Source organism: Malania oleifera, chromosome 9 (assembly GCF_029873635.1).
Source record: "Malania oleifera isolate guangnan ecotype guangnan chromosome 9, ASM2987363v1, whole genome shotgun sequence".
NCBI classification, from domain to species: Eukaryota; Viridiplantae; Streptophyta; class Magnoliopsida; order Santalales; family Ximeniaceae; genus Malania; species Malania oleifera.
This window is the reverse complement of record NC_080425.1, coordinates 74,596,673-74,614,380: the sequence shown is the minus strand read 5'-3', so window position 1 is coordinate 74,614,380 and position 17,708 is coordinate 74,596,673. Positions and strand designations below refer to the sequence as shown.

Here is a 17,708-nt window from a genome sequence, read left to right as displayed (position 1 = left end):
GAGAAAATACCAAGAGAGGTTCCGACTGCTCTGAATTTCATCGACGAATACAGGGCTTCGTCGATGAATTTTGTGAAAGACTCATCGACGAAGTGACGTGTCTCGTCGACGAACGGGAAACTGGGATATTTCTCATTTCTCTCGCCGCTCTCTCTCTCCTCTCTCTCTCTCTCTCTTTCTCCTACGACACTCTCTCCCTTCTCTCTTCATTTTCGGCCCCACCAGTCGCCAGATCGACGATCTAAAGCTACCACGACGCTCTTGGCGGAGTTCTCTACGCATCTACCGGAGCGGATGGTTGGGAATCGGAGTTGGAAATTATCCCAAATTCAGGGTAAGGCCTTTTAGTCTTCTTTTGGCCTTGTGGTAGTTATAGTAAATGATACAGGCAGAAAAATACTGATGTTTAGTTCTGAAAAATATTGGTTTCAGGGTGTTTTGTAGGAGGCCCTGCGGGTATCGGGCTAGAGTACAGTAGGGGTTTTTCAGAGATAAGGTAAGGGATATATGCTATGCTAGGAAATTTCAAAATATTATGCAGTGTATTTATTTATGAAAATTATGTACTCGAGTATGGTGTGGCTTGAGAATATGTATGTAGTATGGGAGTATGTTTTATGAATTGTAGTTTCATGATTTTATGTACTTCAGTGGTATGATTATGTGAATTACAGTACCATGATTTTATGGATTTTAACACCATGATTATACGAATTACAGATACAGTATTATGATTACGTAGTTCTAGTATTATGATTTACAGAGTGTAAAACATGTCATGTTTTCTATTACCATAACATTCAAAGTATACAGACAGAGCATTTACAGAATATATAGACAGTTATACAGAGATAGTATCGAGATGCTACAGTTATAGTATGTACAGAACAGAAAGATAGTGTTATGGTAATTTTGAAAACATGATGAAAACAGTGAAAGAGTATATATATATGAATATGTATATAGTATCAGACCCTGTTGGACCATATAATTTACAGAGCACGGTACCATAGCTACATGTAGTATACAGTTTACAGAGTGCAACCGCCTATTCAGATGATAGGCTGTAGGTCAATCGTATAGTGCCCTTGACGTGGACAGGCTCCCCATCAGATATGGGTAGAGGTGGGCAAATTGACCGAAGGAGTAGAGTGATTTACCTGGTCAGCCAGCCAGTGTAGATCCCGCCTACGGGCCGCACAACCCTGTCATGAGGGGTTAAATCATGACATACAAATATCCACAGGGGAAAGTTTACTATTATTATTACGTATATTCTGATTTACAAAGACAAGGGAATTACTTATGTATGTTAGAAGTATTTTGAATAGTAACTTAAATACAGATGTGTTAAATGACATGAAAATGGTAATGAATATTATGATTTGTACTGTATTTATAGATCCAGATATACATGATTATATGGAAATAGATTTTTATGATATGATGACTCATTTGCCACACACTAGTAATAGCATATATTGTCTTACCGAGCGTTGGCTCATCCCAGTGTTGAAACATTTTTCAGGTGATCCAGGTAGGCGAGCAAATTAGGCTCGCAAGTAAAGGGGCGATGGTAGTGCCCTGACAGCAAAGTGAGTACAGTGGAAGATTTTTGTTTACCCGTTAGCAGAGGTTATTTTGGGAAAACAGTGTTATGTGTATATTTTGGGGAAAATGGTAGCACTCTGGTATTGGTTTTTGTATTGTGTATATATTTTCATATGGTTATGTCTATGTGATTATGCTTCTTGCTGCTTAGGTTATTAATATGGTATCAAAGTATGTTAATTATTACAGTGGAAAAAAAATCATGTTAATTAAGCAGGTCGTTACACTCCCCCAGGTGTCTCTTCCCGCAAGACGGGCAAGGTGGAGATGCCTACACACCTTGGAAACCGCGATTCCAAGTCTCCTATCTCTGGTCTCTGTAATAACCACCTCTCTTCCACGAACCACGACCGACTCCCTACTGAGAACCAAAAGGTGTGGATCTTTTCTTCTGCCTTTGCTCCTTAGCCTCCAACCGCTCCCCAATCTCCGCTATAGTGGCTCTATCCACCATCTCAACAAAATCCTGCAACTTCAGTATCGACACCTACTTATAAATTTCTCTCCTCGGACCTCTCTCAAACTGCCGTACCTTCTTTGCTTCATCTGGTATGATGTATGGGGGTGAAGCAGGATAACTCAATAAACCTCGCCGCGGACTGCTGTACGGTCTACTGTCCCTGCTTCAGATTTAGGAACTCCTCAATCTTCGCTTCCCTAGACGAGGCTAGAAAATACCTGTCGAAGAATGTCTCCTTAAACCAATCCCATGTCATCTCCAAAGGTATCGTCCTCTACTTCTCTAAAAGTTTCATCGCCGACCACCATCTCTCGGCCTCCCTAGTTAGTCTGTAGGTAGCAAATAGCACCTACTGCTCTTCTGAACACTGCAGCACCGCAAATATTTTCTCTATCACCTACACCCAATTTTCAATGACTGCAGGATCTGTCCCTCTTGAGAAAGCCAGAGGATTCATCTTTATGAATTTCTCTACCGAGCTACCGTGGCATGCCGATGGACCCCCCTGTTCCCTCAAGCTCTTGGCAATTTCGGCCATGACTTGTTGTGCCACGCTGCGCAAAACTGCATCCGAATCATTGACTGTAGCACCTGAGGGTCCTACACCCTCATTTCCACTAGCATAGGCACTACTGCCACCAGGGTCCATCTTGAAAAGCAAATAAATTAATTCAAAACCCCTTCACTATACATATCACCCAACCAATATAGTATATATTCCTAATCAATCCATCTCTCCTAATCTTAATTCAACGTTCAATCTAGCATCCTAGATACCCAACCTGACTATAGTTTACCATAACTTTCCTGAAATCATCACCCCAGGAAAATCACACAAACCACCATGGAAGTCTTGCATCTAGACTATAAAACCAGACCTCAAATTCCCTTATCCTATACTCTGGTATTATTATTCCTGCATTCTAAAGTCTATAGAACTTAGTATCCTAGGCTCTGATACCAAACTATAACAATGTGCTTATCTTAACATATAATAAAACATAATAAAATAAAATAGTCAACCCGAACCCGTGGGTAGCGGGGATACCTATCATACATAGCGGAACCTAGGCAGCAGTAATTCATCAACCAATAATTACATAATACCAGAGTCTACTATATCACCAAAATACTGTGTTTATATAGGATCTCCAAAACATCAAAATAAACCTAGGATCATACAACAAAAATCTCCTGATCCTAGATCAACACTTACCCTTCTAGCAGGGAAGCTCAACTTACTCAGCGGCGGCCCTGACCCGCCGGTCTCTCTAGGTTTCCTAAAAATCATTTAATGTTCGAGGGTGAGACATTTCTCAATAAAGGGAAAATAAACTAAATACAGCTATGTGGCAACATGAATACTTAATGATAATATAGATATATAGTACAATCTTCATACCAGAAATCATTCATCATTTAATAACTGCAAAAACGTATACGTTCATATTTCTAATAAATCATACTAATCATAACTGTTTGGTATAGCTAATAATACTGAAAACGTACCCACGATGAATAACTAGCTGATGTCATGTATTACCCCCCATGACGGGTTGTGCAGCCCGAAGGCGGAACCTGACAATGGCTGGCCGACCACTGCCGAGTCAAAAATGTCTGTAAGTACAATGGGCCTGCCACTCCCTAGTCTGGATTGCTAGGTGTACGTCTACAACTCTACACTAAAAGTCACATCAACTATCTATCTCCCACCCTCTCGTGGGGTGGTTAGCACCAATCTGAACATAGATATCTGATCTATAAGCCACAGTACCGTGCTCCTGAACTGAACTAAACTAACATCCGGGTTCTTATAACATTTAATACATGATAACATAGCGTTTAACATAAATGGATTGATAGCATTTTCTATAATTTCATAAATACGGCCTCGTGCCGAACATTTCATAAATATGGCCTCGCGCTGAATATTTAATAAATACAGCCTTGCGCCAAAATCATACATAAAACACAGCCTCGCATCGGCTATCAATCACGGCCTTGCGTCGAATATCTTATACATATAATTCTGAATAATAAATCAATTATCATGTATTTTCAACATCATTTTGTACTGTAATATTTCATATTCCTGAAAATATGCTTCATTCATAACATAGTCATATCATAATACTTCTCATGTAAAGTAATATTTATACCACACATTTTCTATATAAAATCATACTTTATATTCTAAAATCATAATTTCTGACATCTCATACATATATATACATTTCAACATAATAGCAGTATTTTTCCAAATGTGCATTTCCTTTGTAATATACTGATATAATACATGCTTTCTTGAAAATTAATTTATTGATAAATAATAATAATTTGCATGAAAAATAACTGCTTTAGTTTATTCCCTTACCTGGTACTGAAAAGAAAATCCCCCCTAAAAATCTACTCGTTCTGCACTCACAGGGTTCCCCGAGCAACACCCTAAAACCAACAACTCACAGAACTAAACTTCAATATTTTCACCTAAGTTTCATTTCCTATAACTGCAAAAAAGATCAAATTTGGCATAAAAAACCTTACCTCAACCTAGGGGTGAATTTCAACTCGCTTCCACCAACGATCCGCTCCGGCAGATTTGGAGACAACTTCTCCAAGAGCGTCGTGGTGGCCTCAGATCATCGATCCGGCGAACGACGGAGCCGAAATCGAAGAGAGAGGAGAGAGAAATCAAAGGGAGAGAGAGAGAGAGAGACAGAGAGAGAGAGAGAGAGAGAGAGGGAGTGATTTTTCTTAATTTCTGCGTTTAAATCCGGGTTTTGTGTTATTTATAGGGTTGGATTCGTCGATGAGACACGTTACCTCATCGACGAGTCCTATAGAAAGTTCATTGACGAACCTGCACCTTTGTCGACGAATTTCAGATTTCCCCAAATTCCTCTCTCGGTATCTTCTCGTCGATGAAACTTGTCTTCGTCGACAAGGCCCTCTTGTACCCTCGTCGTCAAGGTCCTGATAAATTTTCTTGGTCGTTGCATCCCAAAGTGCAACATCATCGATGAATGCAATCTGCTGCCTCCTTCCTCTCTATTATTTAAATATCATTATTCTTTGAGTCATTACATAAGAATGAAGTAGGCATTATTATAGAAAAGGTTAAAAGATAGCGTTGTATATGTAACTTGAGTAAGAGATAGAATTATAAAACTCAAGATAGTATTAGGACAAGAGATAATAAATATCATTAGTGCTTATGCTCCTCAAGTTGGGTTAACCGAAAATCTTAAGAGACAATTTTGGGAAGATATGGATAATATTATACAAGGCATACCAGGGACTGATATTTATAGGAGGAGATCTAAATGGACACGTTGGAAGAGATAATAAAAATTATGAGAGGATATAAAGAGGATATGGATATGAAGACAAAAATGAGTCTGGGGAGATGATCTTAGACTTTGCTATGTCATATGATTTTAGTATAATGAATACTTGCTTTAAGAAGAGAGAAAAACACTTAATAACCTTTAAAATGGACAAAATAGAAGTCAAATAGATTTTTTTTTTTAACTAGGAGGGTAGATCGTTTATCATGCAAGGATTGTAAAGTTATTCCAAGTGAAAGCCTAACCACACAACATAAAATCTTAGTGTTATATATATGTATTAAGAAATGGAAGAAAAAGGATAAAATAAACCAGTGTAGAAGAACTAAATGGTAGAACCTAAAATGAGAAAATATAATAAAATTTAAAGACAAAATGATCAAAGATGGCGATTGGACCATAGAGGATGGGATAGATACAAATACTCTCTAGAATAGATTAGCTAGCTCTATTAAAAAGATAGTAAAAGAGATTTTAGGTGAATCAAGGGGAAGATTCTTGAATAACAAAGAGAGTTGGTGGTGGGATAAGGATGTATAAAAAATCATAAAGACAAAAATAATTTGGTATAAAATGTGGCAAAAATGTAGAAACATAGATAACTTTGAAAAATATAAGGAGGCAATAAAAGATGCAAAAAAGGGTTGTCAGTGAAGCTAAATATAGATCATTTAATAGTTTATATGATAGATTATGTGCAAAAGAAGGGGAAAGAGATATATTTAAACTTATTAAAGTTAGAGAAAGGAAAAGCAAGGACTTAGGAAATGTAAAATGTATAAAAGGTGAGGATGATATTGTCTTGGTTAAGGACAAAGATATTAAAGAAAGATGGCGAAGTTACTTTAGTAAGTTATTTAACGAAAACCAAATAGAAGGCTTAAATTTAGAATTGTCAAATAAGGAAAATACTAAAAATATAAGATTTATTCGCAAAATTAGAGTTAATGAAGTTAAGTTTGCACTAAAAAAAGATGAAAAATGGGAAAGCAATGAGACCAGATAACATCTCATTTGAAGTTTGGAAATGCTTGGGTGATAACGGAATTATATGATTAACTAATTTATTTAATACAATTGTAAAAACTAAGAAAATGACAGATGAATGGAGGAAAATCACTTTAATACCTATATATAAAAATAAAGGAGATATTCAAAATTGTAATAACTATCGTGGAATTAAACTTATGAGTCATACGATGAAACTATAAGAAATGGTAGTTGAACAAAGATTAAGGTAAGAAAAGAAAATCTCAGAAAATCAATTTTGGTTTTATACCTCGGAGATCTACCACAGAAGTTATTTATCTTTTAAGAAGATTAATGGAAAATTTTAACGAAAAAAAGAGAGACTTGCATATGATATTTATTGACCTTGAAAAAGCATATGATAGGATACTTAAGGAAGTTCTATGGTGGGTTTTAAAAAAAAAAGAGTGTATGTTGTAGGTATACTGGTGTCATTAAGGATATGTACGATAGAGTAATGACTAGTGTAAGGATTATAGATAGAGAAGTTAGAGAATTTCCAATTGCCATAGGTGTACATCAATGATTTGCTTTGAGTCATTATGTTTTTGCTTTAGTGATGGACCAATTAATTAAGAGTATTCAAAAGGAGATTCCATGGTGTATGTTGTTTGTAGATGATATTGTATTAATTAACGAAACTAGGGACGAAGTAGAAACTGAGTTAGAATTATGGAGAGATGCTTTGGACTATAGAAGCTTTAGGATAAGTAGAAATAAAACAAAATATATGAAATGTAATTTTAGTAATGATAAGAAGAATATTGGAGACAAAGTTAAACTTGATGATGAAGAAATAAATAACACTTGTAAATTTCGATACCTTGAATCTATTATGTAAGTTGAAGGAGAAATTGAAGTTGATGTAATGCATAGAGTTAAAGCAGGTTAGGTAAAATGAAGAAGTACTCCAAGTGTGCTATGTGATCGTAGAATACCCTTAAAATTAAAAAGGAAGTTTTATATGATAGCTATAAGACTAGTTATACTTTATGGATTGGAATGTTGGGCAATGAAGAGACATAATATCCAAAAAATAAAAGTTGCCGAAATAAGAATGCTTAGATGAATAAGTGATATAATATTGAAAGATAAATTAAGGAATGAACATATTCGTGGTAAGTTAGGTGTAACTCTTATAGAAGAAAAGATAAGGGAGAGACGACTCAGATGGTATGAACACTTGTAACGTAGGTCACATAATGCACTTATGAGGAAAAGTGACTTAGTTACTATAGGGGGGAGTAGAAAGGGTAGGGATAGACTTAAAATAACTTGGGAGGAGATAGCGAATAAGAATTTAATATCTTTGAATCTATCAAAAGAAATGATCTATGATCACATAAATTGGTAGAAAAGAATTCATATAATCGACTTAACTTAGTGAGACAAAGGTTTGGTTTTATTGTTGTTATTATATTTTCAAAAATATTTTTGTTATTTTCTAAAAAAAGTTGTCCCATAAACATAAACTCCTTTCTTCATCAAAACAACGCTGAAAATCTGCACTCTCCCGCCAATTAATTTGTAATATTGTAAAATAAAAAATAAAAAATTAATTTTCGACATTTGAAGTTTTTAGGGACGAAAAAAGTGTGCGCGCGTCGGTAAAAATTTGCTCCATTTTGCAGGCATTATCCGATAAACATAAACCCCTATCTTCTTGCCAATGCACTAAACCTCTCTCTTGATCTCTGTCATGGCTTCGACTCCACTCTCCCGCCAAATCCTCCTTCCCTCACCTCCCTACGTTTCTCTTCCCTCCTTTTCTCTCAAACCCTCACTGCTCTGCTTCAACCACCTTTCTTCTCTGTCCTCCCTCCGCAGAACTATCCAGTCTCCGGCTGCCATCGGCCCCGACGGAAAATACTACCCCACACCATCTGACGACGACCCACCTGAAGCCTCTGAAGATACCGCGCATGGTGTCTCCAAATTTGAGCAGATTCACCGCCAGGCCGCCCGTGCCCGCCGCCTCCAAGAGGAGCAGTTCAAGAAGGACCAGCCCACGTTCCTCGCTGCCCTTGCCGACGAAGAGGACGCACCCGACAATCCCGATTATATTGATTCGGATAATTCTGGGGACGATTTGTTTGGAGAAATTGATAAAGCCATCGCCCTCAAGCGCAAAGAGTTCGTCAAGCAAGGACTTTTGAAGCCCAATCCCAAGAAGGAGAAGGGGGTTCAACGGCAAGCCGCTGAAGGGATTGAAGAATTGTTGCCGGAGGAGGTCGTCGATTTGGAGGAAATTAAAGAGCTTCAAGGGCTTACAGTGATTCCCAAGGACTCGGTCGAACATGGGTCTGCGGGATTTGATGAGTTGAGTGATTCGAGTAATGACGGTAAAGAAAAGGCGTCGCCGTCTTCTTCTCCGTCTTTTGATATTGATCTTGATAGTTCAGGGAAGTCTAATGCTAGAATTGTGGAACCCAAGTTTAAAATGACCCTGGCCGAGCTCTTGGATGAGAGCAAGGTCGTGCCTGTGTCAGTTTTTGGTGATTTAGAGGTTGAGATTACAGGTGTTCAACATGATTCGCGATTGGTTTGCTCAGGCGATTTGTTCGTGTGCTGTGTTGGGATGAAAACTGATGGGCATTTGTATTTGAGTGAGGCTGACAAGAGGGGGGCTGTGGCGGCTGTGGCAAGCAAGGAGATAGATATAGAGGAAACTTTGGGATGCAAAGCGCTGGTCATTGTGGAAGACACCAATTTGGTTCTTCCTGTATTGGCTGCCTCTTTTTACAGACACCCATCAAAGAATTTGTCGGTGATTGGTATCTCCGGTACACATGGTAAAACTACAACTGCCTACTTGATAAAAGGCATGTATGAAGCAATGGGGCTGAGAAGTGGAATGTTGAGCACAGTTGCATATTATGTGCATGGAGAGAACAAGTTGGAATCACCAAACACAACCCCGGATGCTGTTTTGATTCAAAAGTTGATGGCGAAGATGATTCATAATGGGACTGAGGCAGTTGTCATGGAAGCTTCTTTCCATGGACTAGCTCTTGGGAGGAGTAGTGAGGTTGATTTTGATATTGCAGTTTTTACAAATTTGACGAGGGACCATAGGGATTTCCATGGCTCGGAGGAGGAGTATAGGGATGCCAAGGCCAAGTTGTTTTCAAGGATGGTGGACCCTCAACGGCACCGGAAAATTGTCAATATTGATGACCCAAATGCATCTTTCTTTATTGCACAAGGAAACCCTAATGTCCCTGTTGTGACCTTTGCAATGGAGAACAAGAATGCCCATGTGCATCCATTAAAGTTTGATCTCTCCCTGTTTGAGACCCAGGTTTTAGTTAATACTCCACAGGGTATATTGGAGATTTCATCAGGACTGCTTGGGAGGCATAATATTTACAATATTCTTGCTACTGTTGCTGTTGGTATTGCAGTTGGGGCACCGCTGGAAGACATTGTTAGAGGGATTGAAGAGGTTGATGCAGTTCCGGGTAGGTGTGAACTGATAGATGAGGAACAAGCATTTGGGGTGATTGTGGACTATGCTCATACTCCTGATGCTTTGTCTAGGCTACTTGATTCTGTGAGGGAGCTTGGACCAAGGAGGATTATCACTGGTATGCTTTCTCCAGCGAAAGTAAGATCTTTTCCCATACTATCTTGGGTGTCATAGGGCTTAATACTATGAAATCACCAAGCCCCACTTAGTTCAGCCAATCTTCCCATAATCAAATTATCCTGTCAGTTAATGAGAGAGAACAAAGCATGCACATCGACACATTGTTTACAGAACAACATTTCCCAACCTTCAGTTCTTTATTAAGACAGAGGAAACACTATCTACATGCATGTAAGATCATACAGACTTGAATTTCATAGTGTTTCATGTGTATGTACATTTTACACAGATGACATTCCCAACTGCCTAGGCTGGTCTGTATGCAACCAGCATGTGCCAACAAAGAACTAGCTTGCTCTAATTGTTTTTTGAATATTGTCAGATGTTGTAGACCCACAAAATCTCTTCAATCCAAGGGAATGATGGTCAGCCATTATTTAAAATTGCCAAGCACCTGCTATGTTGGCCAAAATGTGAATCAACAGCCCATGTCCCTCATCGGAGTACATGGTCTAAGGGTCAAATCAATGAGTCATTGTGCATAGAATTCCTTCAATCATGCCACTATCCCCACATGAGCATGTAGCCACATAATATGTGTGCCTGACAAGTCACAGTATTAACCATCGCCACGTTTTGCCAGCATTACTGAAACTAACCAAAAGAGTAAGTGTGGTCACTGGTCAGTGACAAGTCAAGGCCCTCAACCATGTCCATCTTTGACCATGATTGTTATCCTCCATGGCACCCCAACAACAATTGAATGACAATGCCATTCACTTCCCCAAGCAACATAGCTAGCAATTTGAAATGTGCAGATAGCCCATGATAGGTGCCTTGGCATATGACATTTTTGTCCTCATGCCTTAGCCATATCAAGTGATCAAGGGGCTGATAAACCACCCCATCGGAAAACACTGATGCCTAGTCAAGGTAATCCCTTGCTTCTCAATCAGCCACAATGTTACATCCCTTTGCTAACTTGCTTCTACCTCTGGCAGTCCCCTCCACTTCACCAATTAATAAGTCATTTGTTTATTCTCTTCCTCAGTTTTATGATCCAAAATTTTATTGGGATCTCTTTCAAATTGCTTTCTAATCACTGGGGGGCTCTTTTCACTTGTCTTTTACCAGCATTTAGGAGATCTACATGGAAGAGTTTGAGAAAATGCACATTGAAGTTTGGATGAATCTTAAGTTTGGTGACTTCAACTTGTTGGCAACATTGCCACTTTCTTTTGTATTTTGAATTGCCCATCACACTTGGAAATCATTGCTCAATCAAGAAAATTTTCCAATCCATTATTGTGTCAGTATTGAGGTAGAACAAAGCATGCAAATCGAGACACTGTTTACAGGAACAACACCTCCCAACCTTCAGTCTTTTATTAGGACAAAGGAAATGCACTCTACATGCACGCATGAACACCCACACATGCATTTCACAATGTTTTAGGCATGTAGTATGTCTGTTTTACACAATGGACATTCCTAACTCTCAATGGACTTGCAGTTGACAACCCTAACTGCCTAGGCTGTGCTAGATGCAACTAGCATGTGGCACAAGACACTAACTGCTCTAGTTGTTGCTGCATGGTTGGAATATTGCCACATATTGGAAACCCAGGAAATCTCCTCAATCCAAAGGAGTGCCAGTTAGCCATCACAAAAATTGCCGAGTAACTGTCTTATTGGTCAATGTGTCATCACTCATGTCCCTGGCAGAGTATGTGGCCTATGAGTCAAATCAATGTGCCATTGTGTAGGGACATCCTTCAATCAAGCCACCATCCAACATGAGCATGTAGCCACATGATAATTATAGCTGACAAGCCACTGTGTTAACCTATACATCTTGCAAGCATAACCAACCAGGCACAAGACTATTTGTGGTCAGAAACCATGGCAACAACCATGATGAGCATCCACTGAGGCACCCAACAACCATTGAATGAGAATGCTATGTGCTTTCCTCAAGAAAAAATAGTTAGTAATCCAAAAAGTAGGAGATACCCATGATAGACCATCAATTGGTGCTGTCTTGGCATATGGCATTGTTGTACACATTCCTCAGCCACAAGATTCCAAGCCCCCCTCTCCCAACAAAAAAAATAGAAGTAAATGTCTTGATAATTGAATCCCGGTGTTAATTTCCTGCACTGACATCTGTCATGATGCTTGTTGAAATTGTAGGTATGCTCTGCAACATTCAAATTTCTATCCAAAAAAAAAATATAATAAAAGGCTGAAAGCAGTTGAATTTTTGAAGTTTGAAAATATCTCGAAATTGAATCATAATGTTCAAATTCTAAAATATTGTTCAAGTGTAAAATATTATTCAACACATTATATTGAATATACTGTTCTTATGATTGTCAGTTATCCTTGACATCTGTGGCTGTTATTATGTTTCCTTTATCATGTATGAGGAAAGAAATGGAATATGTTATGAAAAGGGTTCATTGGAAAGTTGGAATACAAATGTAATCCTGATGAAGTTATTATAGTGTTACCTGAATTCTAATGCTGTAGCAGTACATAATGTCAATAAAGACTCGACTGTCTAACAATTATTGCTTTATCTGAAGTTATTGGTTGCGGTGGTGAGTGCGATAGAGGGAAGAGACCCATGATGACAAAAATAGCCACGGACAAAAGTGATGTGGTTATGTTGACATCAGACAATCCAAGAAATGAAGATCCATGTATGTGTTACAAATCTTACTGCGCCAACAAACTATGTCATCACAACTGTTGAATAAAAATTAATTTATAATATACTTGTCTAGTGCTGATTTGTTCTCCAAAATATATGACAAGGCTTTAGTTTTCTTCATTGAGAACTGCCATATATTTGGAACAGAAGAATGTGCCTTTACATGCCGGAAGCTAAAAAAGAGTTAATGCTGAGTTGCAAAATTAAATTCCTGGAACCCTGACATTGACTGGTGGTTGGTGTTTTGTCTTCATCAGTGGACATCTTGGATGACATGTTGTCTGGTGTTGGATGGTCAATGCAAGATTACTTGAAATATGGAGAGAATGATTACTATCCACCCCTTCCAAATGGTCACAGGCTCTTCCTGCATGATATTAGACGGGTAGCCGTACGTGCTGCTGTTGCCATGGGCGAGGAGGGTGATATGGTTGTAAGTTTTTGAAGTCCTAATATTTATTCTTTTGCTTTGAAAGTCTGTAAACAAGCATGGGCTGGAAGAACTCACAGCTCACCCAATTGAAAGTATTTGAAACTAATAGATCATCCTGAAACAAGGATATTGGTTCTTTATTTCAGTTCTCACAGCAATTTTTCAAACAATCCTCTTGTAAACAATGTTTTTGAAGTCCTATTCTGCTTCATTTTTTTATTTCAAGGTTTGTGGGCAAACATGAGTGGGAAGAAATCAAATTCACCCAATTGTAAGCATTTGGGAACAAAGACATTGGTTTGTCCTTTCAGTTTTCACAGAAAATTTTCAAACAACTCCTTGTGTAATTTGTAAAAAGTAGAAACTAATTGGTCACTGGAATATAAATCTAGATAAACTTTCTGAAAAAAAATAATGATAAAAAATGGGGCTGCTTTGTATTAGCCCTTGACAATTCAGAAAATAAATGAAAGTGGAAAATTTGGTTTTCTTCCTCTCTCATGTGTTTGATGGATTATCTATTAGCAATAGCTTATCCTAGCCATGCCTTTTTTTTTATTTATTATTCCCTGCATATATTTGTTGATGTTACTGCCTTTGTGCTGCAGGTAGTCACTGGCAAAGGCCATGAAACATATCAGATAGAAGGTGACAAAAAGGAGTTCTTTGACGATAGAGAGGAGTGCAGGGAAGCGTTGTACTATGTTGATGAGCTTCATCAAGCTGGAATAGACACAAGTGAATTCCCATGGCGGTAAGATGAAACGTTAATTTAACTTTCCATAAATATAGTTGTGATTACCAATATCTTGGGAAGAACTACTTTGTCATATGAGGGGACTCAATTGTGTTTGTCAAACTCTTTCTGATCTGCACATGAATAAATGAAGCAAGCGGAGTGGCATAGAGCAATTCAAGTGAATCTATGCTGACTTAGTCTTTTAGTTTGATAAACTATTGCAAAGTGAAGTTTACCACATAGGATAAACCTATTGTTATTGCTTATGTGCATGATAGTCAGTTTCCATAGGTTCCTTTTTGTCCATTTATCTAAGCAACAGAGTTGCAAGTTTCTATTTAACATTAGAGGCATTGGAATGCCGTTTGAGTGAGCAAAGTTATCTCCTGTCAGTTGTTGGGTTGATATGTTTGTCTGTAAAGGTGCAAGATGCTTGCCAATGGAAAAAGTAAAATAGGTGGTCATGCAATTTTTTCTTATGGTGAATATGTTTTGCATGTGAGTACAAATTATCATAGTGAAAAAAAAAGAGCTGACGTAGATATTTGTGTTGATCATTCGTTGATGAACTGTGTTTGACATTTCCTTTTGGTCCTGCAGGTTGCCTGAGAGTCATTGAAATAGTGAAAGAACATAGAGACGGCTGCCAGTGTGTTGCTCCCATTGTCCCTGTATAAAGTGTGGCAGCTCATGCTGAATGCTTTGCAAAATTTGACGTTAGACAAGAATCATGTGATTACTTTCGGTAAGAGAAGGCAATTGTGTCTTAAAGTTGAAGGTCACTGATGGAGGCTTTTTGCCAGGAAAGACATGGTACGGACTTCATGACAATATCACATTAATCTATGACAGCTGATGTAGGACAAGTATTAGAATTTAGAAATAGAGAGAGAATTAGGAGAATTAGGGGAGAGAACTAGAAAAAGAAGAATAAGAAGAGGAAGAAAGAAGAAAAAAAGAAAGAAGAAGCAGCAGGATAGAACAGGACAGAAGAAGAGAGGCAGAACAAAACAGAGATGAGAGGAAGAAGAAAGAAGTAGGAATCCTGTGGGAGAGAGATGGAGAGCAAACTGCAGCAATCTGATTCAAAAAGTGATTACTGTACAATAACTTGCTTGTCCAGCATTTATACCACTACTACTAACACATATTTACATAAGAACCCCATTGAAACAAGGAATTACATAATAACCCCAAGTACTTAAATACACAAAATAAACTTTAATTAACTAAACTTCTAAAATAACCAGAAGTTCACAACCTAAAATAGAAGTCCTAGCTACCAAATAAACATCTAAAGCTCTCCATTGATGGTTCATCAAACTCCTGTTAGTGAAAATGCAACCTTGAGGTTCGAAGTGGTCGTAGTATTAATTTCATGAGTGTGGAACAAAGTTGAAGATGTAGGCCAATCAAGAGGAGATACGATCTACATTTTATCATCAATTACTGTTGGGTGTCTATGTGGAGGATCCTACAACTGCAAGTAGCATAGAAGGCTGCAATATCCTCTGATAAAGGAACAAGTCCTCCAAACAAGAAATTAATTTAATATCCAAATTTATTGGCAACTCAAGAAATATGCATTTGGTCCATATCCTAGGATGATGGGCAATGTTTCATTAGATTTGGTTAAGGAAAATGTAGAGGGAGAATATGTGAGGGATGGGTCTCTAAAGGCAAGTCCATGACCTCATTTTGAGGAGATTCATGACTCATGTTGACAGAAGAATCAAAAATTTGTGCAATAGTAATACTCAAATCATTTATGCAGCCATGGTATTCTATTATGCAACAATTTGGATGGGCACTTTTGATATCCTCAACAAATTGAGTTTTCTCTCAAACATCTTGGATGGATCCAGGAACACCTTGTGACCATGGAGAAAATGATCTAGACTGAAGAAATTCTTTAAAATAGGAAGTGGTGTCATGGGTTGGCAGCTGGAGCAATCTCTTAGCTTCCAAAACCAAATGGTAAGCCTCAAATAGAGTAAGTGGGATGTTTTGGAATATTTATATGCCTTCTGATTTCATCCCTCAACCCTTTCCATGCTAGGTTCCTAAGGGCATATTGATAAATGAGGTCTTCAAATTTAAGGCAGTAATCGGTAACACTAGAAGAAAGTTGTTTGAGACTACACGGTCCTATAATTGTTGAGAATTGCCAACTAGGCAGGAGCCACATATACGAAACTGACTCATTATTATTATTTTTTCCAACCAGAGAGTAAATATGGACCAATGCAAATTCATACAAGTACCAAATAGACATGCGTTATTAAAAATCAATTTCAAGTAGTGTAAGTTCATACAATGTTACCAAAAGGTCCTTGCTCTGATTTTATAGTTCCGAGATATTCTACAAATATTACACTTCAATTCTTACGAATACTCCAAGAAAACTCCACTTGTAAACTTGGATAAAGGTGCTGGCACACTGAACTAATCCTCCAAAAATATGTATTGAACACCGGAAGATGGATTCTTCAAACCAACATCAAAATCTTGCAAAAGACAACCAATTTGTCACAGTAATTCTCAAAATACAGTGGCTGGGCTTCAATTTGATTGCTGGCACACCTTCAAAACTCTGAAACATTTCTGGGGGCAGTCCACTATCTCAAGCTGACTTCCAATTTCTCACGATTCCATGAAATAAAAGCTCACAAAATGCAGCAAATGAAGTCTGAATCCAATGTTGTTGCTGAAATTGTTCTCCAAACATGCAGCACTGGCTTAACACTTGAATTTCTCCTAAATTCTACTTCAAAATCACAAGGAATTTTTTTTTTTTTTTTTTTGCAGCTGGAGGTAATTTCTTGCAAATCTGGAAGCAGGAAAATACTGTGGAAGTTTTCTCACTCAAAGACCACTTGCAGAAAGTGTGCAAATTTGAAGGAGGGTTCGCTGAAAAGTTTCAGCCGACACATGGGGGCTCTTCAGTGGCCGGACAGCATGAAACTTCATTTGAAGGTGTTTCGAGGTCTGTCTTCAATGGTTTGGGTGGTGTTGCAAGATGATTGCAGGAAGTTAGGGTTTCGAACCAGTGGATGAGTGCAACTTTCTGGAGAAGTTGCAGGCTGATGAACAGTGCTTCAACTCCTGTATTTTCTGAAGTTTTGCATGGTGATAAAATGGATACGGAGATATCACGTGCTAAAATAATTCATTAAATATTACGTGTTCATTATCCCATTAGAATGCAATAACTCATTTCCTTCTATATTTATCCTATGTGTCTATAAATAAGAACATTTGTATTGTGTGAAGTGTGTAAGTGAAGCGAGTGAGCGAGAAGTGTGAGAGTGTTGAAGGTGAGAGAGAGAGAAAAGTGTGAGAAGAGTTGAGTTGAGTTGAGTGTGTCTCCTTTTGTTTTTCTCTCAAGTTATAGTATATTCAGTGTACTCCGTGGATGTAGGTCAGATTAAACCGAACCACGTAAATTGGGTGTTCTATTTTGTGTGCTTATTTTGCTTGTGTGTGTGATTATTGTTCCTAAATCTTTAACAAGTGGCATCAGAGACAAGTTGGAACAAAGTTGCTAGATCAAAGAAAAATTTCCAAATCTGAGCAAAATCAGAGGTCCCAGGAGCTATATTGTGCTAACTACGTGTTTAAGGAAAATTCTGTTTAGGAAAGTGAGACTTAAGCGGTCCATTGTGACCCTCTACTTTCTTGGAAATTTACTTGGTGTAATTTAACGCAATCATCATTGGCTCCATTACCACGTTAGTAGACACGTCAGCACTAAGCCCCACTGCCACATCAGCGACACGTCATC

General features: G+C 38.1%; 1 protein-coding gene across 4 annotated transcripts; it reads left to right on the top strand.

Annotated features, from left to right (window-relative positions):
- Positions 1 to 8,090: 8,090 nt before the first annotated feature.
- On the top strand, positions 8,091 to 17,395 carry LOC131164817 (UDP-N-acetylmuramoyl-L-alanyl-D-glutamate--2,6-diaminopimelate ligase MurE homolog, chloroplastic). Of its 4 annotated transcripts, none has more exons than XR_009139353.1 (6): positions 8,091 to 10,034; positions 12,625 to 12,741; positions 13,010 to 13,185; positions 13,794 to 13,939; positions 14,525 to 14,737; positions 16,733 to 17,395. XR_009139353.1 is itself a non-coding variant. In XM_058122304.1 (5 exons), exons 1-5 carry the CDS (start codon positions 8,147 to 8,149, stop codon positions 14,541 to 14,543), a joined length of 2,346 nt encoding a protein of 781 aa, XP_057978287.1. In that variant the 5' UTR covers positions 8,091 to 8,146; the 3' UTR covers positions 14,544 to 17,395. The 4 variants fall into 4 exon arrangements, 2 of the variants coding, with proteins under 2 accessions (XP_057978287.1, XP_057978288.1); XR_009139354.1 differs by having other exon boundaries at positions 8,119 to 10,034; positions 14,525 to 14,669; XM_058122304.1 differs by having other exon boundaries at positions 14,525 to 17,395.
- Positions 17,396 to 17,708: the final 313 nt, after the last annotated feature.